The 26,263-nt window shown below is 32.8% G+C and overlaps 1 protein-coding gene across 1 annotated transcript in view; it reads right to left on the reverse strand.

Annotated features, from left to right (window-relative positions):
• The window catches only part of LOC130897303 (phosphoinositide 3-kinase adapter protein 1), a 95,101-nt gene that overhangs the window by 11,010 nt on the left and 57,828 nt on the right, over positions 1 to 26,263 (reverse strand). Inside the window, 10 exon segments of the mRNA XM_057806079.1 lie at positions 344 to 397; positions 399 to 544; positions 642 to 783; positions 2,104 to 2,400; positions 4,716 to 4,894; positions 6,631 to 6,869; positions 9,903 to 10,038; positions 13,333 to 13,559; positions 14,878 to 15,108; positions 20,569 to 20,719. Of these exon segments, the coding sequence (XP_057662062.1) occupies positions 344 to 397; positions 399 to 544; positions 642 to 783; positions 2,104 to 2,400; positions 4,716 to 4,894; positions 6,631 to 6,869; positions 9,903 to 10,038; positions 13,333 to 13,559; positions 14,878 to 15,108; positions 20,569 to 20,719 (1,802 nt within the window).

Consider the following 26,263-nt stretch of genomic DNA (forward strand, 5'->3'; position numbering starts at 1 on the left):
CAGTTTAAACACTCCATTAAACAATTCAACTCAATTCAAAGCTTTCGCTTTATTTTTCCATTTTGCCATTCGCTAATATTTATCCCAACACAACGCTTCGTAATCCGTTCCACTTGGGTTTACGAATATAATGCTCTGGACTAGGTGGAATGGAAAAGATCGTGGTCATAAACGTGATTGTCTTGAATGCTCAGTGGAAGGCACCCTTAACAAATCATCAGGCTTCAACTAATGTCGCACTAGTTCCCAAACAGTATCCAATAATTATTATTTTATAGGACAATTATCAATTATAAAAATGCAAAATTTTTGCTACAAATTGGTATACGAAATAAAAACTTACTATGAAACCTCTAAACATTGAAGCTAAGTCGGAGAATCCATTAGCTTCTGCCATCTTCTGCCATCTCTAATGGAGTCAAATCATAAATGTTTCTAGTTTCATAGGCTACATCAGCTCCGGGACATTCCAATAATTGCATTGCTAATTTTTCCAGTCCGAATTTGGCTGCAAAATGGAGAAGGGTGGGAAACTCCTCATGGCCTAAAAAATATAAATTTGAGTTACTAGATAATAAAACATGAAATAATACGTTGAAAGACTATTGTAATTTAATATGAAATAAAGATGTCGCACTTACTACGTTTGTGGCCGGGAATTGCAGTTGGATGCCTTGAATCACCGTGAGCCATTACATTGAAATGTGGAGGGATATTTTTTTGAAAGTTATGGACTAACCAATTGTCTATATTATCTCTATCGGCTGGGTGGAAGCCTATTGCCTAAAATATACATCAAATACTAAGTTTATTTGGTTATTCTGAAATTAGTAATAAATAGACGGATAAATTCTTAGTTTAACTAAATGAGAATCAACAATAGTTTCCAAAAATGTAGATACAACTTTCGCATTTTGAGGTAATGTTTTTGACGAAACTTCGAGCACTAATTACTTAACGTTGTTTTGCCATATAAATTTTTTAGTTCAATAAAAATAAATAATTGACTGTAAGTGTGTAGGGAAAGCGTTTTAGACAATGAAAGTATGCTTTATTTAGGTTAATAAATTATTCTTTATCAAAGTAACGAATATATTTCAAATTAAATGTGCGAGAACGTGCCGCATACAGTTCTCCAATAACCATTTTGACATGAGTGTCACATTCAACATCAGGTGAAATAATCAAGAACCCGGATCATGATCTGAATGTTCGGTAAGTAACCCGGATCACGATCATTGTTTTTTGGTAACTGATCTGTTAATTCTCAAAAGCGTTGTGTTACGAATTCGTCGACGGTATAGGCCGTGGAGCTGGTCCTGTCCAGTTATAATGGAACTTTAAAATTTGGCGAATGTGGTGGCGCCTTTGATATTCACTTGATGTTTGTATTTATCACAGTGGCAATTTGTTTATATTGTTTTCTTTAGAACTAATTTATAGATAGGTCTTATCATATATTTGTTCATTTGCTTTTTTTCTAGAATTTTTGAGAAATTCATTTTTGGTATATAAAAGAGTTAGTTAAGTCTACTGTTTAAATGAATTAAGTAAGTAATATTATAAATAAATAAGATAAACATCACAATAGGCTACTGAGGTTTGCGGATTTGATACTAATAAAAAGCTAATTAGTTTTAAACTTCAGTGTAAAATCCGCGAGAGGGGGTAAATGATAACTACCCAATAGAAAATTTTAAACATCTATAACAACTAAATAAATATCATGATAGAATTAACGCACAAATAAATAATAATAATTATGTATCAATTATGAAATTTTCACCGAAAAGTGAACGGTGACTTTCGGAAACTGTGAACTAAATCTCGTTCTGGCTTACGATTTTTAATCAGTCGAAAGGTGATTTGCCTGAACTCACGTTATAGTTTCCGAAAAAGCCACAGAGTAAATTTATCTCGATAAATGAAATATAATTGAAGTAAACCGCCTTCTATTTCGAAACTATTTGAAAAAATGTAATACTTCAATAATTGTGTTATTAATACCATTGGGTTAGTAATTATATTTCATATTTTTATTTGTTAGGTCTAATTATATTAGCTTTAGTAATTTTATTTACATTTAATAATCACATTATTTACCTGGCACATAAATTGAATGGGATTATTGATACTCCTTAATATTTCTTCCAATTCTCGCACTTTACTTTCACATTTCATGGGTCGACTGCCTATGATGCTACCATTTTTCTCCACGAGTATATTCACTATAGCAGTAACTTCCGTCAACGATTCCGGCATCCAGAATTTCATTAGGTAGGGATTACGTCTCTTTACATTAGGAATTTCGTAAAGCTCTCCATTTTTTTCAACGGAAATTTTAACTATGTCTTCTTTTTGAAGTGGATAGGTTAGAATTACGAAAACACTATTCTGACCCTGGAAAAAGACATCATATAAATTTCGGACTCCCTCAGCTGCAGATAACAACATATAATACGAAGTCTGGCTATTATATAACGAGACTGGTTACTAAAAAGGGTTTTATTATAAAAAATATTCTACATTCGAATGCTCCCCTTCAATATATTCTCCTCCCCACGCCTCACACCTTTCCATAAGTTTTTTCCATTTATCGAAACAGTGCTGGAAGTCTTCTTTGGAGAAACTCTGGTTTACCGCTTCCATCGATCCAAATCTGGTCCTTTTAAAAGCAGATTTTATCTTCGGAAACAAAAAAAGTCGCACAGTGCCAAATCTGGTGAGTTCGAGCACTGGAGTGTTCTTACTGGCTTCACAGATAGCGCGTTATGAACAGGTGTGTTGTCCTGGTGCAAAATCGGGCCGTTTTTTATGAACTCGCTCTTGCACCGTTACCAAAACTGACACATAGTAAGTATGGTTGACAGTCTGATCCTCTGGAACCCATTCAGTCATCACGATACCGATAGTGTCGAAAAAAACGATCAACATTGCCTTAAATTTTGATTTGTTCTCTCGGCCCTCACTAAAGCATTTACACCACTCCATAACATTCGCACGAGATAGAGAATTGTCTCCATATGCCTCTTGCAACAACTTATAGCAGTCAATCGGAGTTTTTTTCAATTTAACGAGAAAATTGATACGTTTTTTGTCACATATGGTTTTCGACACGAGAAAAAAACACGTTCGTTTCAAACCGCTACTGCACAAATACAATAATAGTGAGGGAAACTTTTTTTTGGGACGTTCATAGACAAGATATCTAGATTTCCAACGCACTACTCGTTTTTTACCCCACCCGTCTAGAGCGCCCTCTAGGCGCGCAGTCTCGTTATTTAATGGCCAGACCTCGTATTATCACTATTACCAACTGATCGGTCCAATGACAACAGTACAAACATCGAAACAATCAAGCCTTATATTTCTACAAAATAATTATTCAACTAGCAGTTCGCCATTTCCAGCTCGTTAATTTTTCATTTCAAGATTCTGATCCTTTTCAAGCCGATTCAAATGATTTGCCCCAGAAAGTCAGTTCATGGAATTTTAAATCCTCCGAGTTTATTGGTACTGACGTAACGCTTGCGCGTTAGTACAGAAAAAAAATGAAATAGGATATCTAACACCATTTCATATAAATGTTTCCAAAACACCAGTTTTTTTAATTGCAGTGCTCCAAAACCTAGGAAAGGGGGTCCCAAAAATATTTTCCATTTCCGAGATTCAGTTGCCCCAAAAATCAGTGGTTTCCGTCCCTCACTCCCGTCAACACCCAACACCGTGTGTGTGTTTTTGGCATGATTCAGACGTCGACACAAAATAAAAATAGATTTCAATGATTTGATTAAATTTTTATAAAAATTGAGTCATCCCATTCATTAAGGTGACCACGTTGCTTCAAAAAACGTCATATGTTGTAAAATGGCGGTTCCCTCGTTTTTTGGCTCTAGAAAATCATCCGATTCCGATTATTTTTTTTGTAAATCTTCGTTTTTACGGCGGATTTACGAAAAATATTTTGGGAATGAAAGAAAATGAAAACTTATATTGGTTTCATGAAAATGCACGCAGTAATCATTGAAGTTATATGTACAAAAATATTTTTAAAATCACTTATTGTAGTCAAGTGTACAATATTAAAAGTTAACTTTGAAAAATTGAAAATTTCACCATTAAAAAAATGGTATCTTACTAAGGTTGACAGTTGAAGAGAATTTAAAGTCATAAAACCATATAAAATCATAAAAAGAAATATTTCCTACATTTTTTACATAAATTTGCCGTAAAAACGAAGATTTTGAAAAAAAATTCATCGAAATCGGATGATTTTTGGATTTTTTAGAGCGTTTTTGATAACAGTCAGAAAACCTTATGAAATCTTTAAGTGAGATAAAAAATGAATAAACAAACATTTTTCAATTTTTTTTCTTCTAAAATGTACGTTTTTTGTGTAGATTAACAAAAAAATATATGAACTGCGTTTGATGCTTTGTAAAAAAGTTATGAACGTTTTATATGCAAAGAAATGCGTTTATGAACATATTTAAAGTCATAAAACTGTTTGAAATCTCCAGTTGAGATATTTCCCATATTTTTTTTTCATAAATTCGCCATAAAAATGACGATTTTGAAAAAAAAAATGATCGAATTCGGATGATTTTTCGATTTTCTAGAGCCAAAAAAAAAACGAGGGGACGGCGAAACTATAAAATTACCGTAAAATGTTTTATTTGGAAAAGAAAAAATTCTTTATATTTAATAATACTTACTTGTCGAATTTTTTTGGGAGTTATAGAAAAATAAGACTTTTCCTGTGAAATAATAGAAATCTGTTGCTTCCACACTCTCGACAAAATTGCCATGGCTTGTCCTAAGAATTCTTTAGTGAAATTTTCGTCCTGGTCTTGTCCTACACACTTTCTGTGCCATTGATAATATGTTGGTAGAACTAAAAAAAAATCATACAGATGAGGATAATTAAGATTCAAGAGTCGTTACAAGGCGTAATCAAAAATTATTTGATCAAAAATAAAGTAAAAGGAAACATAAAATTTGAAATAACCTTCAAAGTACTGTCCCTGGATAACATTGCACTGAAGCCAACGTTGAATCTATAACACTGCAGGTTGTCTCCATTCGGAAAGGCTTTCATGTGCTCTACCTTGACTTTCAAGTAGTTCCCTGCACATGTTTTATTTTCGGAAAGAGAAAGGCGGTTTCGTGGGACTAAATCTGATAAATAGGGGGTGGATTGAGAGAAATACTTGCGACTTGTTGGCACGGGGCATTTTCAGGATAAAGCTGAAGCTTGAAATTCACCGATGGCACACATTTTACAGATAATCAACAGGTATAAATAGGTATTATAAAAAACAGATTTTTTTATAACTTTATTTGTTGTTGTCATACATAATGATACTTATATTTCAGTGTAAAACGTGGGTGTCCATAGTTTCAACTAATTTCTTATAATTGAAGAAATATTTAGAGTTCCCGGTCCTTGAACAATTATCTAAATGTGAGTCATTAATCTTTGTTCGGTATTTTGATTTCAAATATTTCATATTTGAGAACAAAGACTCGCAATTGTATGTTGTTGCACAATATAATTAAAATTTTAGCGCACGTTTCCTCAAAATAGGATACTTATTTTTATCGAACAAGTTCCAAAACATTTTATCATTACTTTTAAAATAATATCACTTTGCAAGTTTATTATTTCTAATTCTAGGTCTTCGATATTATGAAGATTGAAATACACTGAAACTATTTAAAGGACATAATCTTCAGTACCATTGAATGGATTTATGGAAAATCTTAGAACGGGTTCTAAAGCTGCAAAAATCTTCAAATCTAGAAGAAAACTCTTCTATTAGCTTATCTACAGTTTCTAAATATGATGTAGCAGTAAAATTTCCATTATTCAAATTCTCAACAGTACATTTTGTATTTGGGAAATGTGATAATGATTTTTTCAATACTCAAACTTGCATTTGAATGCATTTACTGCACTAATCATGTCAGCGATATGCTGATTTTTCCCTTGTATTTTTAAATTTAATTCAGAAATCCGAGGTCGATTAGCCAATCCTTATTTTCTAATTGCTCGTAATTTGCCTCTTGATGAAATAAATTCCTTTATTTGTGGCAACAGCGTGATAAACCGCTCAAGTATTTTATCTCTGCTCAGCCACCTCACTTCAGTATGTAAAAGAAGATTTGTGAACTGAACGTCCTCATCTTCTAAAAGTAATTTAAACAATCTGTGTTTTGCATAGCTCCCGATCTTATGGAATTAATAATTTTTGTTAATATCGTAAATACTTGTTGAATATTTCCTGATGTATGAGGCTATGATAAGAAATAAATTTCGGGAATAAGGAAATGCACAATGAATTTAAGCAAGATAAAACCGTAGAGAGTATCTGTAGTAGAAGAATGAATAGATAGCATTGAATATAAGAAATGAAATAGTGAAAGAAAAAAACGAAGAAAGAACTGTAAGCAGTGCTAAAATGAACTAAATTAACTGTTTACAGACGTAGATGGAACAGAAGTTATAAAAGAAAGGAAAGAATATACATTTAACTAAAAATCAAAAATACAATTGTCCAATTCTTATGGTCATGAGTATTTTCATTGTTTTCCTCATTCTTGATTAAATTATGGGTTTGTTACGCTTACCTTTTTTATGGCTTTCAGTAAAATCTTCATCTACAACTCCCAATAAAAGAGCCAATGTTCTATCAGGTAATAATAACTTTCCTAATCCCATGCAATCTTCAGTGTGCTCAGCTACCATTTCCATAAAATTTGGACACAACACAACCAATTGTAATTTTACCGCTGAAGCTCTCGAATTGAATTCCTTATATTCCTGTTCTGATTTTGTCATTATTTCTTCTAATGAGGCGTATTGTATCCTATGAATAAATAAAACTAAATACGACTTATCCAATAGGTGACAACTGAAAATTATTTTTTTTCTTTCATTTGTTGGCAAATAAAAACTATAAAAACTTTAATGATCAAGATAAATTAAATGATTGTAGTGCCAAATCCATTTATTGTTAACGATCAAAATAAATCAATATTCCCAGCATGTGTTGAGTCGATGTATAAAACTTTTGTATGCAGTGATAACATGTAGTCGCTAGACCATATACGAGGGTTGTCTTAGAAGTTTCTGATTTAATAAAGAAACAAGACATTCTTTCCATCTTTTCAACATTTTTATTTTTCAATCGTTTATACAATTAGTCCAGTGATGCTTGAACCTGTTTAGCCCTTCCAAATAATAGTTGCCGCCATTTTTCTCAAAATTTACGTTTACAACAACAACAACGGGTTTACTAGGGGTTAGGGTTGCTAGGGGCCGGATATGCTAACTACGGTGGACATTCGTGAAGTCATGGCGATCACTGAAGTGTGAGAAGGCTCGTTGTCCTTTCTTTTTCTTCAAATGCGGTCGCTTTTTGTAATTTCTCCCTTCACCTTATCAAGCAATGATCCTTGATATTATCCTGATCCTTTTTTCACCTTTTTGAAGATAAGATGATGATCCCAAGAAAACGATTGCCATCGCTTTTCCGACTGTGAAACCTAACCATATTTTTCGGAGCAAATTCGCCATTTGAAATCCACTGTTTTGACAGTATTTTTCGTTTTAAGATCTTAGTAATTGATCTAGTTTTCATTTATAATCATGACTCAATGCAAAAAATCCAAATTATATTGCTGAAACTGCCCTTTTGGACCAAAGTGAATAAATGCGGCACCCAAAGCACGGATACATCAATCCGATATTGTTGGCTGTCGCACTTTCTGGCCATCCCGAACGCTCGAGGTGAGTCACGGCCATGTTTGAATTCCGCTGCCTAAAATTTTTCGTTCGTAAATGAAGTTGTTGGGTCTCCGTACGCAGTATCCAATGATTAATTTGCATAGGCAGATTGTCTCAACAACAAACAAGACAACAGAGTCGTTAACCATTGAGATATTTTGAGTCTGCTAACATCATCAGAGACTTTCAATACGGCTTCCGTAAATATAGATCAACCAGGGATCTCCTAGTCTATGTCACCAAATTATGGACTGAAGCTATAGAAAAATATGGAGACTCCAGAACAATCGCACTGGACATATCGAAGGCTTTTAACAGGGTTTGGGATGACAACCTTCTAAATAAATCAAGATCGTACGGTTTGTCGTCCTGACTTATCGGCTGGCTTAGTAGCTTTCTCAAAGAACTATCCATCTATGTTGCTAATATTCCCCAAGGATACTTCTTGTCACCTACTCTTTTTCCTGTACATCAACGATCTACTCGACCAAACTGCAAATTGGTGTCGTCGTTCAAATCAACCGCCCCAATAAACCTTCCAAGCTGTTCAGCATAATCAAACCTAGAGCAGTATTTGCAAGAACTGTTGGTAAAGTTCAGATTCGCATATGGCACAACAAAAAACATGAAAATTCGTCGAGAAACCTTCTACCCTAATTTTTTTTGTCAAATCTTCCATTTATTTTCGTTGTGCTTCTTTGGTACCTTTCAAATTTGGTTTCATTTCAGTCAAAGGTCAAAACATTCTATTATATCAATTCAAATTGGTATTCTCATTCAATAATTATTGTTACGAACTCGTCCTCGACATGAAGGCGGATCTATCCGGTTATAATGGAATTATAAAATTTGGCAATCCGCTTGAATATTATTATTATAGCAGGCTATTTGTTTACATTGTTTATTTGAACTAATTCCTAGAAAGGTCTTATTATTTATTTGTTTTTGTTGGTTTATTTTCTAGAATTCTTGAGAAATTCGTTTTGGGTATATAAAGGAGTTTGTTTAGTGTATAATAAATAGTCATAATGAACGAGAAGTATCTGGTAAATATAAAGAGATTATATAAGTTAGTTAAGTATTAGTGATAAGTTATAGTTCTTCCAATATCAATTGTGAGAGGAATAATCAATATTTCATAAGTACGCACGCCATTCATACCAAATTAAGAACTGAAAAATCATGTTTACTCCCAGTCTAAAATACGGTAAACAATTAACAAACCGTCAGTCCACGTGGACTTATCATCTCCACTCTTAACCAATGAAAACATCGAATCGTAAACATAAATGCATTTCTATTGGCCGAAGCCTTATGTACACGATTTCTTCGAAATATTCCTGCAAGAAAGTCTGCGATAAGCATTGGCGTGGCTTGGTGAGATTAGTTTAATTTATAAATTTCTTCAAATAAATAGAAAGAAGGGTTTTTATAATCTGCGAATGATATTGAAGGAACTATAATTATTATCTAAGTTAATTAAGTATAGTGTAAATCTTTAAATAAATTTAATAAGTAAGGGACATTGTTTATATATTAACCCCACCAGTATAAATAAATAAGAAAAGCATTTGGAAACTTTGGCAGGGAACTCGTTGATAAAAAATAGCTTTTGTTATGACATGAAAGATTATAAAACAGGCCATGATATATATGAAAATTTTTTAATTGCATTCATCTGAAGGTAAATTACATCGAATCCATTAGAAAACAGAAACGTCAATAGGAAAAAATTGAAAGGACAATGAGATTTGTTGAGAATTTACCACATATAATCTGACAGGATTCCGCTTTATAAGCATGTATCAAATCCTATACATACAATTTTATTGCACAAAAAAAACAGATGCTAATATTTTCGAATATTTTCAATCTACCTTCTACAAAATTCCTATGGTGTTGGTTTACATTTCGTTCGTTTAAATTCCATATTTTACTGTCGAGGTACAGGCATCTACGCATAAGTTGTGTTTAGGATAAATTTTGAAATTAGTTATTAAGCTTTAATCACTTTTATGGCCGCTAGGTATTTAAGAAAATCAATAAAATGTCGCAAATACACCGAGAGCAGATGAGTGACAGCAGTCTTTAGGCTATTGACCAATTTACTTACTTAAACGGTTTCCTGTTGGCATGTTTACTTATCTGCTGGAAATAATTCGAGAAGTAATCTACCCATAACGACGCTGCTTCGCTTCTCCTTGAGGAAATTATCAGGATATCTTCCATATTTATATTCTTTGTGTTTCCTTGAAAAATAAATTAATATAATATTGTTATAAATATAAATATCGAAGCATGAATAACCGTTTAATAATAGTAAGTACTTTTTAATAACTTTTTCAACACTTTAAAGGGTTATATCATAACTGCATTAACCCGGCATTAGACAGTTGGGGTATGACAAACCCCAGCGCTTGAAGAATGCAGAAGAATGCAGAAAATAGGATCCTTTCTACAAGCATGTTCTTTATTTTTATCAACTATGGTTATTATTTGTGAATTATCGCTTGTATTAGCTCGTGTATTGATGGGAGATTACAAAGAAGATCAGAGACGTTTCCAAGATGTAGAAAATAACGAAAACTTTATCGATGAGGATGATTCCGAAGAAGACGACGAAATAGACATTGTCGGCATCTATAGTGATTACCCTGACTTAGAACAGGATGCCAAAAAAGAAAACCTAGAAATGCAGGAGATTGACGACAAACAAAATGTCGCAGACTCGGTTAAAATCCATAAATTTTATGGAAAAAATGGAATGACAGGATAACGTAAGAACCAGGTTCGAAAATATTATTACCCATAAAACATTGAGTATGGAATTGATCAAAGACAAAGGCTGTCTAAGTCCAGGCTTGCTTTCGATTTACGCGGCAATATCAGAAAAATTTTGGGTAGAAATCCTGAACCACCTACCAAAAAAAAACAAGGCCTAATCAACAGGGAAGATGCTATGCATGCCCACGTTCACGTGACAGAAAAACTAGATATGTTTATGAAGCGTGTTCCGTATTTTTATGCCTCGAGCATGCAGCCATCTATTGCAAAAATTGTACTAATTGAATACCCAATAACTTTTTTGTTTCTAGCGAGAATTATATTCGTTTTGTTTATGTTTGAAAGCCTTTAGCTTTATTTATAACACTCTGTTTCGATTTGTTTGGTATCTTTATCGAAAATTTTCAGCAAATAAATAAAAAAAGCATCTCAATTTTTACTCTAAAAGAAAGAATCTACTTTTGTGCAATATCCAATAAAAACAAAAAAAAATATTTTTATACAAAAGTTTCAATTTTACCTACTAAGAGGGCCCAGAAAAGCACTAAAATCAGAAAGGCATCGCTGACCGAATCAATTTGGGGTTTGCTACACCCCCAAGTGTCACAACTCTTAACTATTTTTGACCTGTCTAATGCCGGGTTAAGAAAAAATACTATGACTAAGTAATAAAAAGAAATACTATGCTTTCAATGGTACGATTAAAATAGAAGGAAATAAAAGGCCAGTGTTTTCATTTTCTTTCTATTTTCAGAAAAATTTTCGATGCAGATTGGTATTTTTAATTAAAAAGCAGATGTTTTATATTAAATGGGTTATATAAAATGTATTTTTACTTAATTTTTGAATACTTGAGAGTTTTGAGATATGGCAACACTGATATGTCAAATCTGCCATGCCATTATGAAGTTTAACATTTTTAATAGTAATCTTGTTGTCATACGAGTGCTATTTGAGTTGATTACAGATACTTCAAACATTCATCTTGGTCAAAAACCATCGATGCTGTGCGTAAACTGATATTGCAAAATTATCATGTGTCATACCGTGAGATTAAGGCATATTTGGGCATTAGTTCGACTAGCATATATTTGATACTGCATGAATATTTGGCTGTCTAACAGATTTATTCGCGTTGGATACGCATAATTTGACAATCGCTCAACAAAGATCATGTCGATTGGTGCAAATAAATGTTGAAAAAATTCAATCGCGGTGCTTCAAAAGACGTCTATAAGATCGTTATAATGGACATGTTTCCAACGTTCCATTAGATCAACGTAGAACGGTCAATTCCGAATGGTACGCAAGCATTTGTTTGCCAAAATATCAGGGAAACCAATCGCAGAAGACGAATCATTCCCCATTACTACAAGTGAGCTCTCACACGCCAGTTCAAATCAAAACCCTTTTGAACAGTCAAAACATCGTATTTATGGATTATCCGCCGTACAATCCATGTTTGGCACCCAATGACTTCTTTTCATTCCCGCAGATCAAAAATAAATTGCGATGTCAACGTTTTTCTACGCCAGCAGAAGCGGTTGATACGTTCAAATCACATTTTTTTGAGGTACCTCAATCGGAATGGAAAAAATACCTCGACAATCGGTTCAAACGTATGCAAATATGTATTAATCTTAATGGAGAATATTTTGGAAAACAATGAAGCCATTTCCAAATATTTATATTTATCTATTTCAAAACTAAAAAAGTAGAAACCCTCCTAGGAATCGATGCTGTGTCATTGTCAATTTTTTTCCATTTACAAATATTTGCAAAGTACACAATAAATGATAATCATACGGTGCAATATCCTAGTTATTCGGTGGCTATATTGAAACTTCCTACTTAATTCATACAATTGTTGATGAGTCATCAACAAATTTTGTGGCTGGTGTTATCTTAGCATACAACACCCATCATTTGACCAACTCCAGGCGCTCCATTTGAGTATTCTGCTGTTATCTGGTGAATTATTGATAGTACAGTACTGAATTGACTGTTTGACTAGGTGACTGGACGTGACTCCGGGCTTTGCAATGCTTAACATCACTTCACCAATCTTCCACCATAGTATGCCTTTATTTTTCTCATATTTCATTCATTCTTTTGACGAATGACTTCATTTAATTGTGTTTTAATGAAAAATCGCTGATTTTGATACGCTTATCTCATGTTGCGTTTTTCTGTATATCCAGTTTTTTCAAATGATTGGGCACTATTTGATGTCTAGTGCATCAGCGATGTTTTGACAGCTCACATGTCGATCTGTCTCAATGAGTCTCATTATTTTATAGCTGGTTAGCAGAGGTACTCCAGCAGGAAGATTCTATATGTTAAAACTTATACCGACGACAAAATTATCTTACAACAGAAAGCTCGTGAATGTTGTTCTGGTTAGCTAATTGCTATAGAAATTAACAGTGAAGCCAAAAACATTGAATAAAAACTTTTGTTTTGATAATAAGTTCATTTATTTCAACGGAATTTTCAGTTAGAGGATGGGCTAAACGAGTCAATTCTTTCACTACCATGTTTATGATGTGTCATAGGCTTTTCTATGGTGTAATTGATTCAATGGGACTAGTGGTTCTCTTATAACATCAAGTGTGAAAATCATAAAATACTCTATAGATAGCCTTTTATTCAAATTCGATTAATTTATAGTGGGAAAACAAATCTAGTGAAATACTCACTAGAAAGAGCTTACAAATAATTGTGCTAACATTTATGAAGAGAATTAAAATTTTGCTTACCTTTGGTACACTTTATACACCTTTTCCTTGGAAAAGAAGCATGTCTTATTGAATGGTCATCAAGATCATCCCTATGTACAGTTTCGTTAACAACTTTTGATGATTTATTTGACGATTGACTTATATCGTTGGTTTTTTGTACTGGGTCATCTGTGGCGTGTACAACGAAAGTGCCTATAGAATGTCTCCTCTGATTAGATCTGTTTATTGCCGGAAAATTATGATATCTGAAAAAATAACGAGGCTCAAAGAAAATGTCTATAGATTATCTGTAGTTTGAATTGGCTAGTGCAATTTTTGCCGATTATAGTACTTGAAATAATTTAAGATTAATTCGAGGTATTCTTCAAAATGTGTATAATTTCTCATTCTAACACACTGTTAATTTTTATGTATGACAGAATATTAAGGATTAATTATGGGTCACAAATCATGGCTAGTGCGAACGTGACATTATATTCTTAGTGGAAGGAGATGGATCTGATGATACCAAATGCAGAGCTAGGGAATCTACGAAATTTGCTACAAATTGGTTGGAAAGTATGGAGCCGGAGGTAGTAGCAAAAAAAAACAGAGTAGAAAATTGAAAATATCTGGAAATAATGATTAACAGTAATAGAGAAAGAAGATTAGAAATAAAACATAACAAATTAGCTACTCATAGAGCAAATCATGCAAGTAATAAGATGCATAAAATCAATATATTAAATAAAAAGAACACAGTGGATATTTACGAAACATAAGATGAAACTTATACTAATGCACGGCGAAGAAATAAAGACAATGACAAACAGAGAACAAGAAAAGTTCACAATAACGGAAAGAAAGATAATAAGAACAATTAAGAGGATCAGGATTGAAGACAACGTATAAACTATGGAATAACGGAAAAACTAGAAGAGGAAAATATAGTTAACTTAATAAAAACACAAAAACTAAGATGGCTAGAGCATCCGTCAAAAGAAGAAGTAGTTAAGAGAAGTAGAGGACGCCTCGAGAAGAATTGGAATCGTGCGATGGAAAGAAAAGACCAAGAACAGGACTTTTGTGGAAAACTAATTTTAAGAATAACAAAGTTTTCCTATCTTATAAATCTGGTGATCTGATAACTAGGTTACAAGTAAGTTGGGTTAAAAAAGGAAGTTAAGTATTTTGGAAGATACTAAACTTGTTATTTATTATACTACATACTGTAATTCATAATATGGCATTATAATTTGAAGTTTGCCTTATCCATGTAACCTTTCTCACATTTAAGTAGACTTATAAAATCATTCCCAGATTTGTCTTTAACAAATAGATCACAAATTTAATTTCTTCTTCTGATTGGTCATTTTGTTATACTTGACCTATTATGTGAAACGATCTTTGAATTGGAAGACAAAAGGTGAATAAACAGTAACCGGAATCTTGTATAAAACATGATTAAAATAATGAAAAATAGGAAAGAAATAAAATGAAGTACAATCCTTTTAATCAAATACTAGTCTGACTATTCTATTCTGCTCTAACTAGCATATGTAGTTGTTGCTAATTAATACTAACCTTTCATAATTATTATCATCAAACACCTCATTTTCACAAAAATCATCACTATGTTCTTCAGTTAAACAAGTTGGAATATAACTTAGATCGTTACCGAAATCAGTCTTTTGACTTTTCACAGAATTTGATCTGCTTGGAGGATGTTTGATTTCGGGTGCTATGTCGCTCAGTCTTGGTTCTCCCATTATTAATAATTCTTGATTAGATTCAGCTGAGTTGGTACTTACCGACCTAAAATTAAAAGTACAATTATTTTGATGAAAATATCAAATATTAAAATGCCATTAAATATGTAATTTAGAAGGCCAATCCCTTTACTACTGACCCAATTACAATGAACAATTCTAATTTCTCAATATAGTCTCCATTAAGATTAACATATTTCCCTAATGATGTTCTTGAACCACAGATCTATCGCTAATATGACTTTATTATTATCCCAAGAAAATCATTTACCACGAAATTTTTCTGGAACTTCTGCAATTTTAGTGAATAATGACACTATTTTCAACTACTCCGATCTAGCAACACGAGATCAAGTATGGTGGTGATTATGGGTGCCTACATCTACATCTTCGACTCAACAACTTGTCTGTTTACCACATCTAAACTCACGACTCAATCTTTTCGCTATGCTGTCTGATATTGCAGATATCTTTAATCTATCCAGCAACAAAACTTATATCAACATGTGTGAGAGATTACGGAAATTCGGATGAAAGTTTTGGTACATAGAGCTATCCCATATCTGGATCTTTATGAAATTACTGGGATTAATACATCAGTTGTAAACATTGTGTATTCTCAATACTAACAATAACAACAATAAAGATGATAACTTGGTTATCGAAGATCGCGTCAGACAGTGTAATTGTGAGTGTTGGTCTGAATATCACCAACGGCACCAGAAATTCCAGCTTAGTATAATGTAATATGGATAGATCATGGACAAAGAACAGAGATCAGCCTCGTAGAATCATATTATTTTTATGGAGGAACTATAAAAAACGATTGGGTACTAACTTTATTATTTATATTTATATGGAATTTATAAAAAAGGTTTTTGTGAACGTATCAGACAAATAATTAACTTAGATAATCCATTTACAATTGTAGAAGTTGTTTTTATAAGGGGAAATCAAAAATTCACTTAGCTATATGAAAACTGAAGAAAACAATTCAAGAAAAGCAATTAAAGTTGATAAACATGCGTATAATTGAAAAATATTTGGTTTTCAATCATTTAAAATTGTGAATCTTAAGGTTAAACACATTGTATTGGTCAAGCATCGTAACATGCCTGGAAGATACACATCACTCAATGAGTCGTGTGACTAACTAAGTAAGACATTTTGTTCTTGTCAATAATCGGATTTAATTAATCAATATAATCTCCTTCTAGAGCAATAAAATAATGCCATGCTTGTAGAAGGATTTGTCTTTTGCCTCAAATAATCTCAATTTTCAGCAATTGCTTCTTCATTTGAGAATTTTTTTGAGATCAGCCAGTAGTCACTGGGGGCCAGATTTGGACTATACGGTGGATGGGGAAACAATTCGAAGTGTAATTAAGTCAATTTAACCATCGTTACCATCGTGAATCGGTGCATTGCGGTTTTTTCTTTGACATATGAAACCGTTTTTCTTTAATTTTTGCATTCAAACTATCCAACAACTCTATGTAGCATTCGTTATTGATTCTCCATCCCTTTTCGAGATAGTCGATGAACAATATTCCATGCGCATCCCAAAATACTGAAGTCATAACCTTCCCAGCTGACTGTTACTTCTTTGGACGTTTCGGACGTGGTTCACCGGCTGCAGTCCACTCAGATGATATTGGTTTTGATTCCGGATCGAAGTGATGGATCCATGTCCTTCCATCTAGAAATTTGACGCACGATATCTAATTTATTACGTGTAAACAAGGTCAAACACTGCTCTGAATCATCAACATGTTGTTTGTGATCGACTGTGAGTAAACGCGGCACCTACTTTGGAAAAAGAATTTTCATGGTCAAATGTTCATGCATAATTGTAAACTTCGTTTTGATATCTTTTTGGTCTCAGCTATCTCAAGAAATTTCAATTTATAATTAGATATAACCAATTTGTGGACTATTTTGATATTTTCTGGAGTAATCACCTCAATTAGACGACTAGAACTTTCAACATTATCCATTGTTGAGCTTGTACAGTATTTTTTTGATTAAGAAGCAATGTTTTGAAAATAACAAAGGTAGCTTCAATTTTACACATAGTCTTTTGAAAGTTGGTATTTCATAAACGTCATTTGACAATGTCAGCGTCAACTATGTGTCAGTCACACATCTTATTGACTTATGTCATATGTCATTAAAATATTACATTTTCTTTTAGTTCTTCATCATTTTCTTTTCGACCACAGATCGCTACTAAATAGTAAAAGTATAAAGAGAATAAGATTATAAAGTATAAAGAGAACTATTGATTCCTAGTACAAACCAAAATGTTAGTGATAACAAATATTTAATAATCAAAATATAATTATTTCATAGTTTGTTTGTTTTAATAAGCATTATCATTAATCTATATTAAGGTTAAATACTTTCATGTTCACAATAAAAATTCATTTTCGTACTTAAATACTAAAAATATTGTAGACCTTGAAACTTTACCTTTGAAATGCGATTATATTTACTTGGTCCATTGTAACATCACATCCTAAATAACTTACTATTTATAATGAACCGTATAAAAAGCTTTTACTCCACTTAAAATTGATCGAAAAGTTCATAAAAATGTACGCGGCAGTTTTATTTTATTAACTTTGTAAAACCGATTCGAAGTAACGATCATTAAATTGACTTTTTGTTGTACCGGATAGAGTTTCCCGTTAATGTCTTTCGTCTAACTGCTTGTAGCCAAATTCCGGTTGCATTGAACAAATATAATGTTTACTGCAAATAGCCACCTAACGATTACGGTAAAACTTCAACACTTCCGTTTCTTAAAATAACAACGTCAGAAAAATCAAACTTATTGCGAATTATAAGCACGTGTATACTTATAGCGAGGTGCATGGGTTTGAATCTAATAATTTGCGGTTGATATTCGTTTTTTATATACGAGAATGCGTCTTGTTTTATAATACTGCACACTACGACGCCAAAGAATAATATATGACTGACATTGTGTTGGCAACTATAAAGATATGACGGGAAACTAAACTGAAAAAAAAACTGAGTAATATAATGTTTTATTGACCATTAAGTTGGTAATCAGCTGTGATTATTTCCATATTCACAATTGTATAATTTAATTCGAATCAATTAATTTTTTAAGTTAGAAATGTTTCCATAGTGTAATCCGTATATTTCTATATGATTAAAAGGGTTAAATTAGCCATAACAAGTTTTGTCAGCTATAGTTCCATCCTTAGTATGAAACAATCAAATGTGGTATTAAATTTAGTTTTCAAGGTATCAGTTTCGATTACTTTTAATTAGAACTAACACTGATTTTCATCCATTTTGTAAGGTATCCGTGTGGTGTCATTATGACTAATTTCTGGAAGGATATTTCGAGAAATCAAAAAGTTTATGTGAATAAATACGTAGTGCGATCCATGAGTTCTAAGCCTAGCATAGAAAGAAAGATCATAAATACAAAAAATTCAGTAGGTCTGACTAAAGTTTCTGAGCCACTATAAAAATATTATTCATCTTTAATATGTTCAATTTCATCGTGGCTCTTAAATCTTTTAACCATCAACCCAGCGATCAGATTTGGTAAAAAAAAATTGTCGTATGTAATTAGAGGATTATATGGTGGATTATATGGTGGGTGTTCAATCTCTGTGAAGCCATATTCGTGTACATTAGCCTTGAAAAGCGAAGCAGTGTAGACTGGAGCATTGTGATGAAGCAAGCGCCCATTTCGACTGATTTTGCTACGCCTTTTTTCGATAATTTTTTGACGCAAGTAAGACAGAGTAATATGCCGCGTTCACGGTTGTATTTAATACTTCAAAAAGGTACCATAACCTCCCCTTAAATATTTTAGTCATAACTCTTTTGGTACTTTTCGTGACCTTTGTTTATTTTGACTCCTTTCTTCTTTGTGATGCCACTTCATGGAATCTCTTTCGGATATCGGATCATAGTAAAAGACTATAGTTTCATAACTCGTTATAATGGATCGGATAACATTTTCTTCTCGAGGCAAAGTTTTAAAAATCGATAATTCGAGGCGTCAAACTTGCACTATTTTTCTTCATACATAAATGTTTAAGAAGAATCCTTAGAGCAATTGTTTTGTAAATACTTGTCTGTGCTGCAATTTCTTTTGTTTTTAGGCGCCGGTCACTAAATTTTTTCTTGCGCAGCCACCGTCATAGGACTTCCCACACGTGGCTCATCTTCTAATGATTCTTATCCCCAGCAAAACGACTTAAATTTCTTTTAATTGCTGGAAATAATGGATCAAGTTACCGCGAACAGCCTAGCCTCAATTCTGTTTCTGATTTATGTTGGTGTTAATCCTTCTTTAGTCAAAAATTTTATGATTACGTGAAACTCAGACAATTTTAAAACAACTTGAAAGAGGTGGTCCTCGAGCTCTACTATAACAGAATAGGTACGATTACTATTTCCGTGGCGCCTGGATTTGATACTTGAAGTTGGAAAAATTTATTTTTATTTAATATTTGTATATATCAACCTAACCTAACCTAACCTAACCTCACCTAACCTAACCTAACCTAACCTAACCTAACCTAACCTAACCTAACCTTCTCGTGGTGCACTTTGAGTGCAAAAAGCTCAAATTTCGTGAATTTTTTATAGCTAAATGATTATTTAAGTTTTATTTTATTATTATAGGGGGCTTCGCAATTATAAAACAAATGAAAATAAATAACTTTTGAAAGCATTCAGAAAGTACTTTATGCTCGAAAGAGGATGTTTTTACATTAAATTACTAATTAAATCTGCAAACTATCATTAAATATTTTTTTCATTTTATAAATAATGAAAAAACAACCAACAATTGTTCATGAAAAACATCAAATTATTCATGTATTTATCGTATGTTAAGTTATATTCACTACAGAGTGATGAAAGTTATCAAAAATGGCTCATTTTGCTATAAAAATCTGTTTTTTTCAATATAATTTTGGAGTATCAGGGTAAATAATATAAAAATTAAATGAAAAATCTTTTGTTTATTGAATTACAAGATTCATATTGAATTTGAAGTGATAAACTATTCATTTGAAATGAAGTATTGAACGTCATCTGTTCAATAAAGCGAATTTTGAACTAACACAATTTTATTCTTGATTTTCGATTTATTTTGGCCTAATTAAGCCAATCGTACTCTCTCTATAAAATGAACAAGTCGAAGTTCCTTGCAAACTTTGATCAAATTTATTACTGATGCGTGAATAAGGATTTTTGCAGCTACAGGAGTGTTGACGTCACAAACCGCCATTGTTAACGCAGATCAGGGATCACTTTCTAAACGCTTTGATAAATTTTTCAAAAAATACCTTCCGGCACAACACACATGTTAAACATCAGTCAGCTAATTAAATACTTTTTAAATAACTTTAAGTACACACACTACCTCACAAATTTTGTTCGGAAAGGGAACTATAACAATATGGCGACCGTGAATTCACGCTCCGGTTGTCTAGTGTAATGCACGTACCTTAAATATACTCTTCTTTCTTTGTTGTACCATGATCCTCCTCTAGGTGGAGTTAGTTGCTTGAAAAAAGTATATTCAGAGCTGTTCCATATTTCCTTTTTTTCTAGACTGTTTTCCTTTCCATTAGAAATTGAGAAATACGACGGATTATCTGGAAGAAATTTTTGAAAATATATTTACATTATTATAAAATAGAACAAAAAACTAGAAGTGCTCAAGTTGGTATAATTTTTATTCCTTTAAGTATTATTCATTTCATACACTTATAACTTAACTAATAATAAATTCGTTTTCATGGAAATACACGTATCAAGAACACGTAAACAAATAAAATTGCCGCTACTGGAGTGCAACCAAAACAAACCACAATCATCAGAAAGTGGCAGGATGGGCTACGATATCAGCTCGAGGAACTGTAGGCGTTTACTTATGAAGATACACACGTATCGAGTACTTCGATGAATATGTCGATCAATCTAAGTAATATCTGGCATAGTTAGAATCAAAAATCCATCACATACTATCAGAAAACTATTGGGTTACAAAAAAAAGCACAATTTGTATGTTTTCTTTTAATACAATTAAGGATATTTGCGATAATATTTTCCATTATTTCTTGTAACGTGTACTAACCACGAAATATCGTGTAAGCCTGTACATTGTCTGATATTTCACCCAAGACAAGATATTTTCTTCTTCCAATCCCTTCAATCTTGTCCAAAATTAATAGTTGCTGGGATTTATATTTCGTATTCCGAATTATATGCTCTAAGTATGCATTTTACTGTTTTTCAAAGAGTTTTCGTTGTATAAAGCAATCACATCATCTGAAATAAGGATTCTCATTCAAATAATTGACAATTCACTTGGAACTTCTCGTAAAATATCTAAATTATTTTGGCAATTGAACCAAATAAGTTCCGTAATTCTTATAAAATCATATGATCAATACGACATTGAACGCTGTCTAATTGGAATATCCATTAGTTCAAAAATTGGATGTAGGCATTTATTAATGCAATACTTTCTAGATTTTTAGGCGATAGATTAAATACATACATTTAACAGAGATGGTTAGTGGCAATCCAAATGCGTTTATTGCGACAATTCTTACAAAGTGTTACCAAAGAAATTTCACCTATTGCTGTATCTCGGGGAGCGGAACGAACGTTGTGCAAGTATCAATTTAACAAAAACAGTCATTCGGTGACTGTATCACGTAGAAAATTCTGCAATATTGGCAATGTTCGGTCACTTAAATAATGCGCCAAGCGCTCAACAGAAGTTTGAAGACTGGATTAACTCAAATCCGGGTGTCCACGGTCTTTTAGAACGGCCATAACGTAGATAGTGGTATATCAGTTCGTGACGAGCCTGCTTTATCTATTTGGAAACGTGCTGTTACTTTAAACGTACATAGATGACAATTATTTGGTAATTTACACAAAGATTTGGGGCTGCAGCCTCACAAAATTAAGTTGATGATGATTGAGCGCTTTCCAACGTTTACAAACATATTGTTTTGGAATGAAGCTCATTTTCATCTTAAGGAACACGTCATCTTACAAAATTGCTGCTATAGATCCAATGAATCTCCGTCACGAAATGGCATCGATCACGAAGAATACTTGCCTAGTTGTCATAGGTAATTTTAGTGCTGGATTAAATTATTGCCGTTAGAGCAACGGTTAACATTTGCACAATGTTTTAAATGCTTTAAACTACATAGATGACCATTATTCGCATTTTCCAGAAAGATTTGGAGCTGCACCTTTACAAAATTCAGTTGGTGCAAGGTCAGAGGCTTGATTTCATAAACCAGATGATGATTTAGCGCTTTCCAACGTTAAACAAAATATTGTTTTGGGATTAAGCTCATTTTCATCTTACGGAACACTTCAACAAATAAAATTGCCGCTACTGGAGTGCAACCAAAACAAACCACAAGCATCAGAAAGTGACAGGATGGGCTGCGATCAGCGCGAGGAACTATAAGCGTTTACTTATGAAGATGAAAGGGTACACACAGTTACAGTGAATTCATAGGGTTATGTGCAGACTTCTTCGTGCCTGAACAGCATAACTTAAATTGCTATAACCAAAGATCATTATTCGAGCACGTCGGACCAACACCTACTGACGTCCAATAGATCTCTTCACGAGTTCGTGAAATTTTCTTTGTCAAATTGATCACCAGGAGCCGTGAAATAAGTTGGCCTGCACGCAGTTCTGATGGAATACCTATGGACTTGCAGATAGAACTACCACATCGCTTTATGCGTTCGGGACATCACTAATGTGATTGAAACATGATCACTGGTATCACCTTTTAGCTTAGGAGAATATTATAACTGGGTCTAATATCAAAGAAGTTCAATTCAGATTAACCAAAGGGAAAGAAATTAAAACAACATGGGAAAAAAGAGAAAAATATGATGGGTTCAGGCTTTTGGACGTGTATATCAGATTATGACATACAAGCAGCTTAAACCGTAGAGACACACGAGGAAACGTATCTGCAAATATCTTTACTTAGAGAGTTGAGATGCTTTGTGCTATGGGAGGTCTTTTATTGTAAAGTCGAACAATGATGTGAAACATGTACCTTCACAGAAGACACTAATACCTTCAATAAATAAATCAAATTCCATCTTCCATCTGATCTTTGATCTTTTTGCAAAACAGCTCACTGAGTTTTATTTAAACCACATAAACTCGTGTTTCATTACTTTCCGAAAGGATTTTTTGGTTCAGGATCATTTTTGAAGAAACTTTACTATTTAGTATTCTGTTATTTTAAAATTTTTTAATCATATCATTACAAGTCGTGCCCAGCAATCAACAAAGCTCGAGTTTTGTTACACGCATCTTTTTGATTCACAATTTTATGCAGCACTGAATTATTTGTAGCGAAATAGAGAAGATTGCAACTACCAATTTCACAAAAAATATAGTATACAGATTAGGGATGTCGATTCTTTGTAAAAATATCAATTTTTAAATCGATTAGAATCGATGTACCGTTGTATGTATAAAAAATGAAGATCCAAAAGATCGATTTCTAAAAAATCGATTTTTTTCAAGTTTGCACATACAATCTAAATGTGAATCCATTTTATGAAAAATAAAAATTATACTGTGATAAACAATTTCTGGGATTTCTTATCAGTAAAATCAGGGACTTTTTAGTTCAGGGAATTCAATAATGTTTTTACCATATCAAATATCAGATCAGGTATAAATGAAGACAAATATTTTCTAAATGTATTTTCTATATTTAAAAGTTGCGCTCATCACTTGCAATGTTGCCGACAATTGAAAAAAGACGTTCACGAAAAACAGTTTAGGATCAAACTTTTATAATTATTAAATTCTTCTTTTAAGCCCTTTCCAGTAAAAGTGTATTAACATATAGAGAGTTGTGTTTTTACAAGCAACGAAAACCAAGCACACAGTTTTTGAGTAATTAACTCTTTAACCGGCAACACCGTAATATAACAAGTTTATTCAACTAATTTAATGGTTTTTACCAAAACAGAAAAAATTTAATGTGGATTTTCAATCGATATAGAACAATATATCGATTTCAAAAATCGATTTATTTCGTCCGACGAATCGACTCTTCTATTAATCGATTTCACATCGCCATGTCTAATACATATATAATAATCATCCATTTTTTATATGATTGGGAATATTCTTTTCAAGTAATACGAGGGCGGTTTGATAGAGAAGTTACTTTTCAGGGGTTGACAACACTTTCATTGAGGTGATTATACTATTTTCGGCATGTTTCCGATGTCGACTGTTAAAAATTTTCCAAAAATCTTATAGAAAATTAGTTTTAATACTGATATAAATAAAACTGTTTCAGGTGTCAATTGATTCAAGAAGTTAAGGAAACGTTACATAAATACTTAGTGGGTGGTTATATTCTTTCAGAAATGGCCATAATAACTCCTGTGATACTTAAAGTCTGGAACCGTCTTTTAGTGTAACTACTCCAAAAAAGGGTCAATCAAATACTTGCCCTTATAGTTACTAATCGTCGAATAAAATCTAATGAATTAAACTGGTATCTAATGTTTTGAATTGAAGCTATTGCTTGAAACTGATGAAATATCGTTTACATTGAATGAATGTATGAATATTTTCACATGTTATCTAAGTGCATTTTCTCATAAGTCATAATAGATGAAACTTGGGTACATCATTATACCCCAAAAACAAAAATATAGTAGAAACAATGCACTTCATTCGATGAAAGTACTTCCAAGAGTGCTTTGTGATCCCAAATCACTTTGATATTGATAGATTAGAAAAAGACACGACGAAGACTAATCAATACGAGGATATATTGGAAAATTCTTAGCCTACTATAGAACCAAACAAAATTACAATGTCAAAATATTTTATTATTCAAGATATTCTCCTCTTAATTGGATATATTTATTACAGCGAACCTGCGACGTCTCTAGATCTTTCAAAAACAAAAACGTTTCTTCTTGCTCCGCAAATTAGACCACCACAGCTTTTATTACATCTTCATTCGAAAAAAATTTACGATTTTTTAAACTTTTTTCAGTTAGAGAAAGAGATGATAGTCCGACGGAACCAAATGTGGTGAATAAGAGGGGTGTTCTAGTAACTTAAACCCTAATTAACGAATTTTTTTTTACATGGCAACATGATATTTGTGTGCAGGAACTGGTCCTGCAAATCAAAACACCTTTGGATAGCTGTCCGCGTCTTTTCTCTTTAATTTTTTTTCCGTAAAGTGGTTAGTCCAAAAAATCAATCATGATTACTCCATGGCAATCCCAAAAAACTGAAGCAAGAACGTTTCCAGCAGATTTTTGGACACGAAACTTCTCAAGTCTTGGAGAACCAGAGTGTCGCCATTCCATCGATTGTTGCTTTGTTTCTGGATCGTAGAAATGTACCCAAGTCTCATCAATAGTAACAATTCGATTTAAGAAGTCGAACGAATGCTTCTAGCCTTGAACGCTTTCTGTCAACATTCAAACATTTGGGGATCCATTTTGCAGCAATTTTTCTCATGTCCAAATTGACGTGAACTATATGATGAACGCGTTCGTACGAAAAATTCAGTGCTCCAGATATCCGTTTCAGCCCAATTCGACGGTCTGATAAAATCATGTCGGGAACTCACACAGAAACGGGCCTGCCCGATCGGTCATCATCTTCAATGGAAAATTTACCTCTTTTGAAGCTTGCAGTCCAATTTTTCACGGTCGCATACGAAGGACATTGATCACCAAGGGTATTAAGCATATCTTTGTAAATCTACTTACCTCTTAATCCTTTTAAATACAGGTACTTGATGATGGCTCGACACTCCAATTTTTCGATTTCCACAATATCAGTGGATATCTTTTTTCTTTTAATTTTGTTGCGTAACTCTGGTTCACTTTATTGACGTCAAACTTTACACTTACACTTCTAATAAGTTATTGTTTGTTGCTATGGTAACTAAATATTTTGTTTATGCATGGAACTGGTTTAGGATAACTAGATTTTGATACATGCTCTTATTTTACTGTTTTTCTAATATTTTTTGATTCCAAACGCAATAAAAAACGACCGCATTTGGTGAAAAATAATCAATCACGACAATAGACAATACCTCTGCCGATTTGTTCGTTTTTCTAGTAGAAAAAATTAGCAAAATATA

This window comes from Diorhabda carinulata, chromosome 8, assembly GCF_026250575.1.
Source record: "Diorhabda carinulata isolate Delta chromosome 8, icDioCari1.1, whole genome shotgun sequence".
Taxonomy (NCBI): Eukaryota; Metazoa; Arthropoda; class Insecta; order Coleoptera; family Chrysomelidae; genus Diorhabda; species Diorhabda carinulata.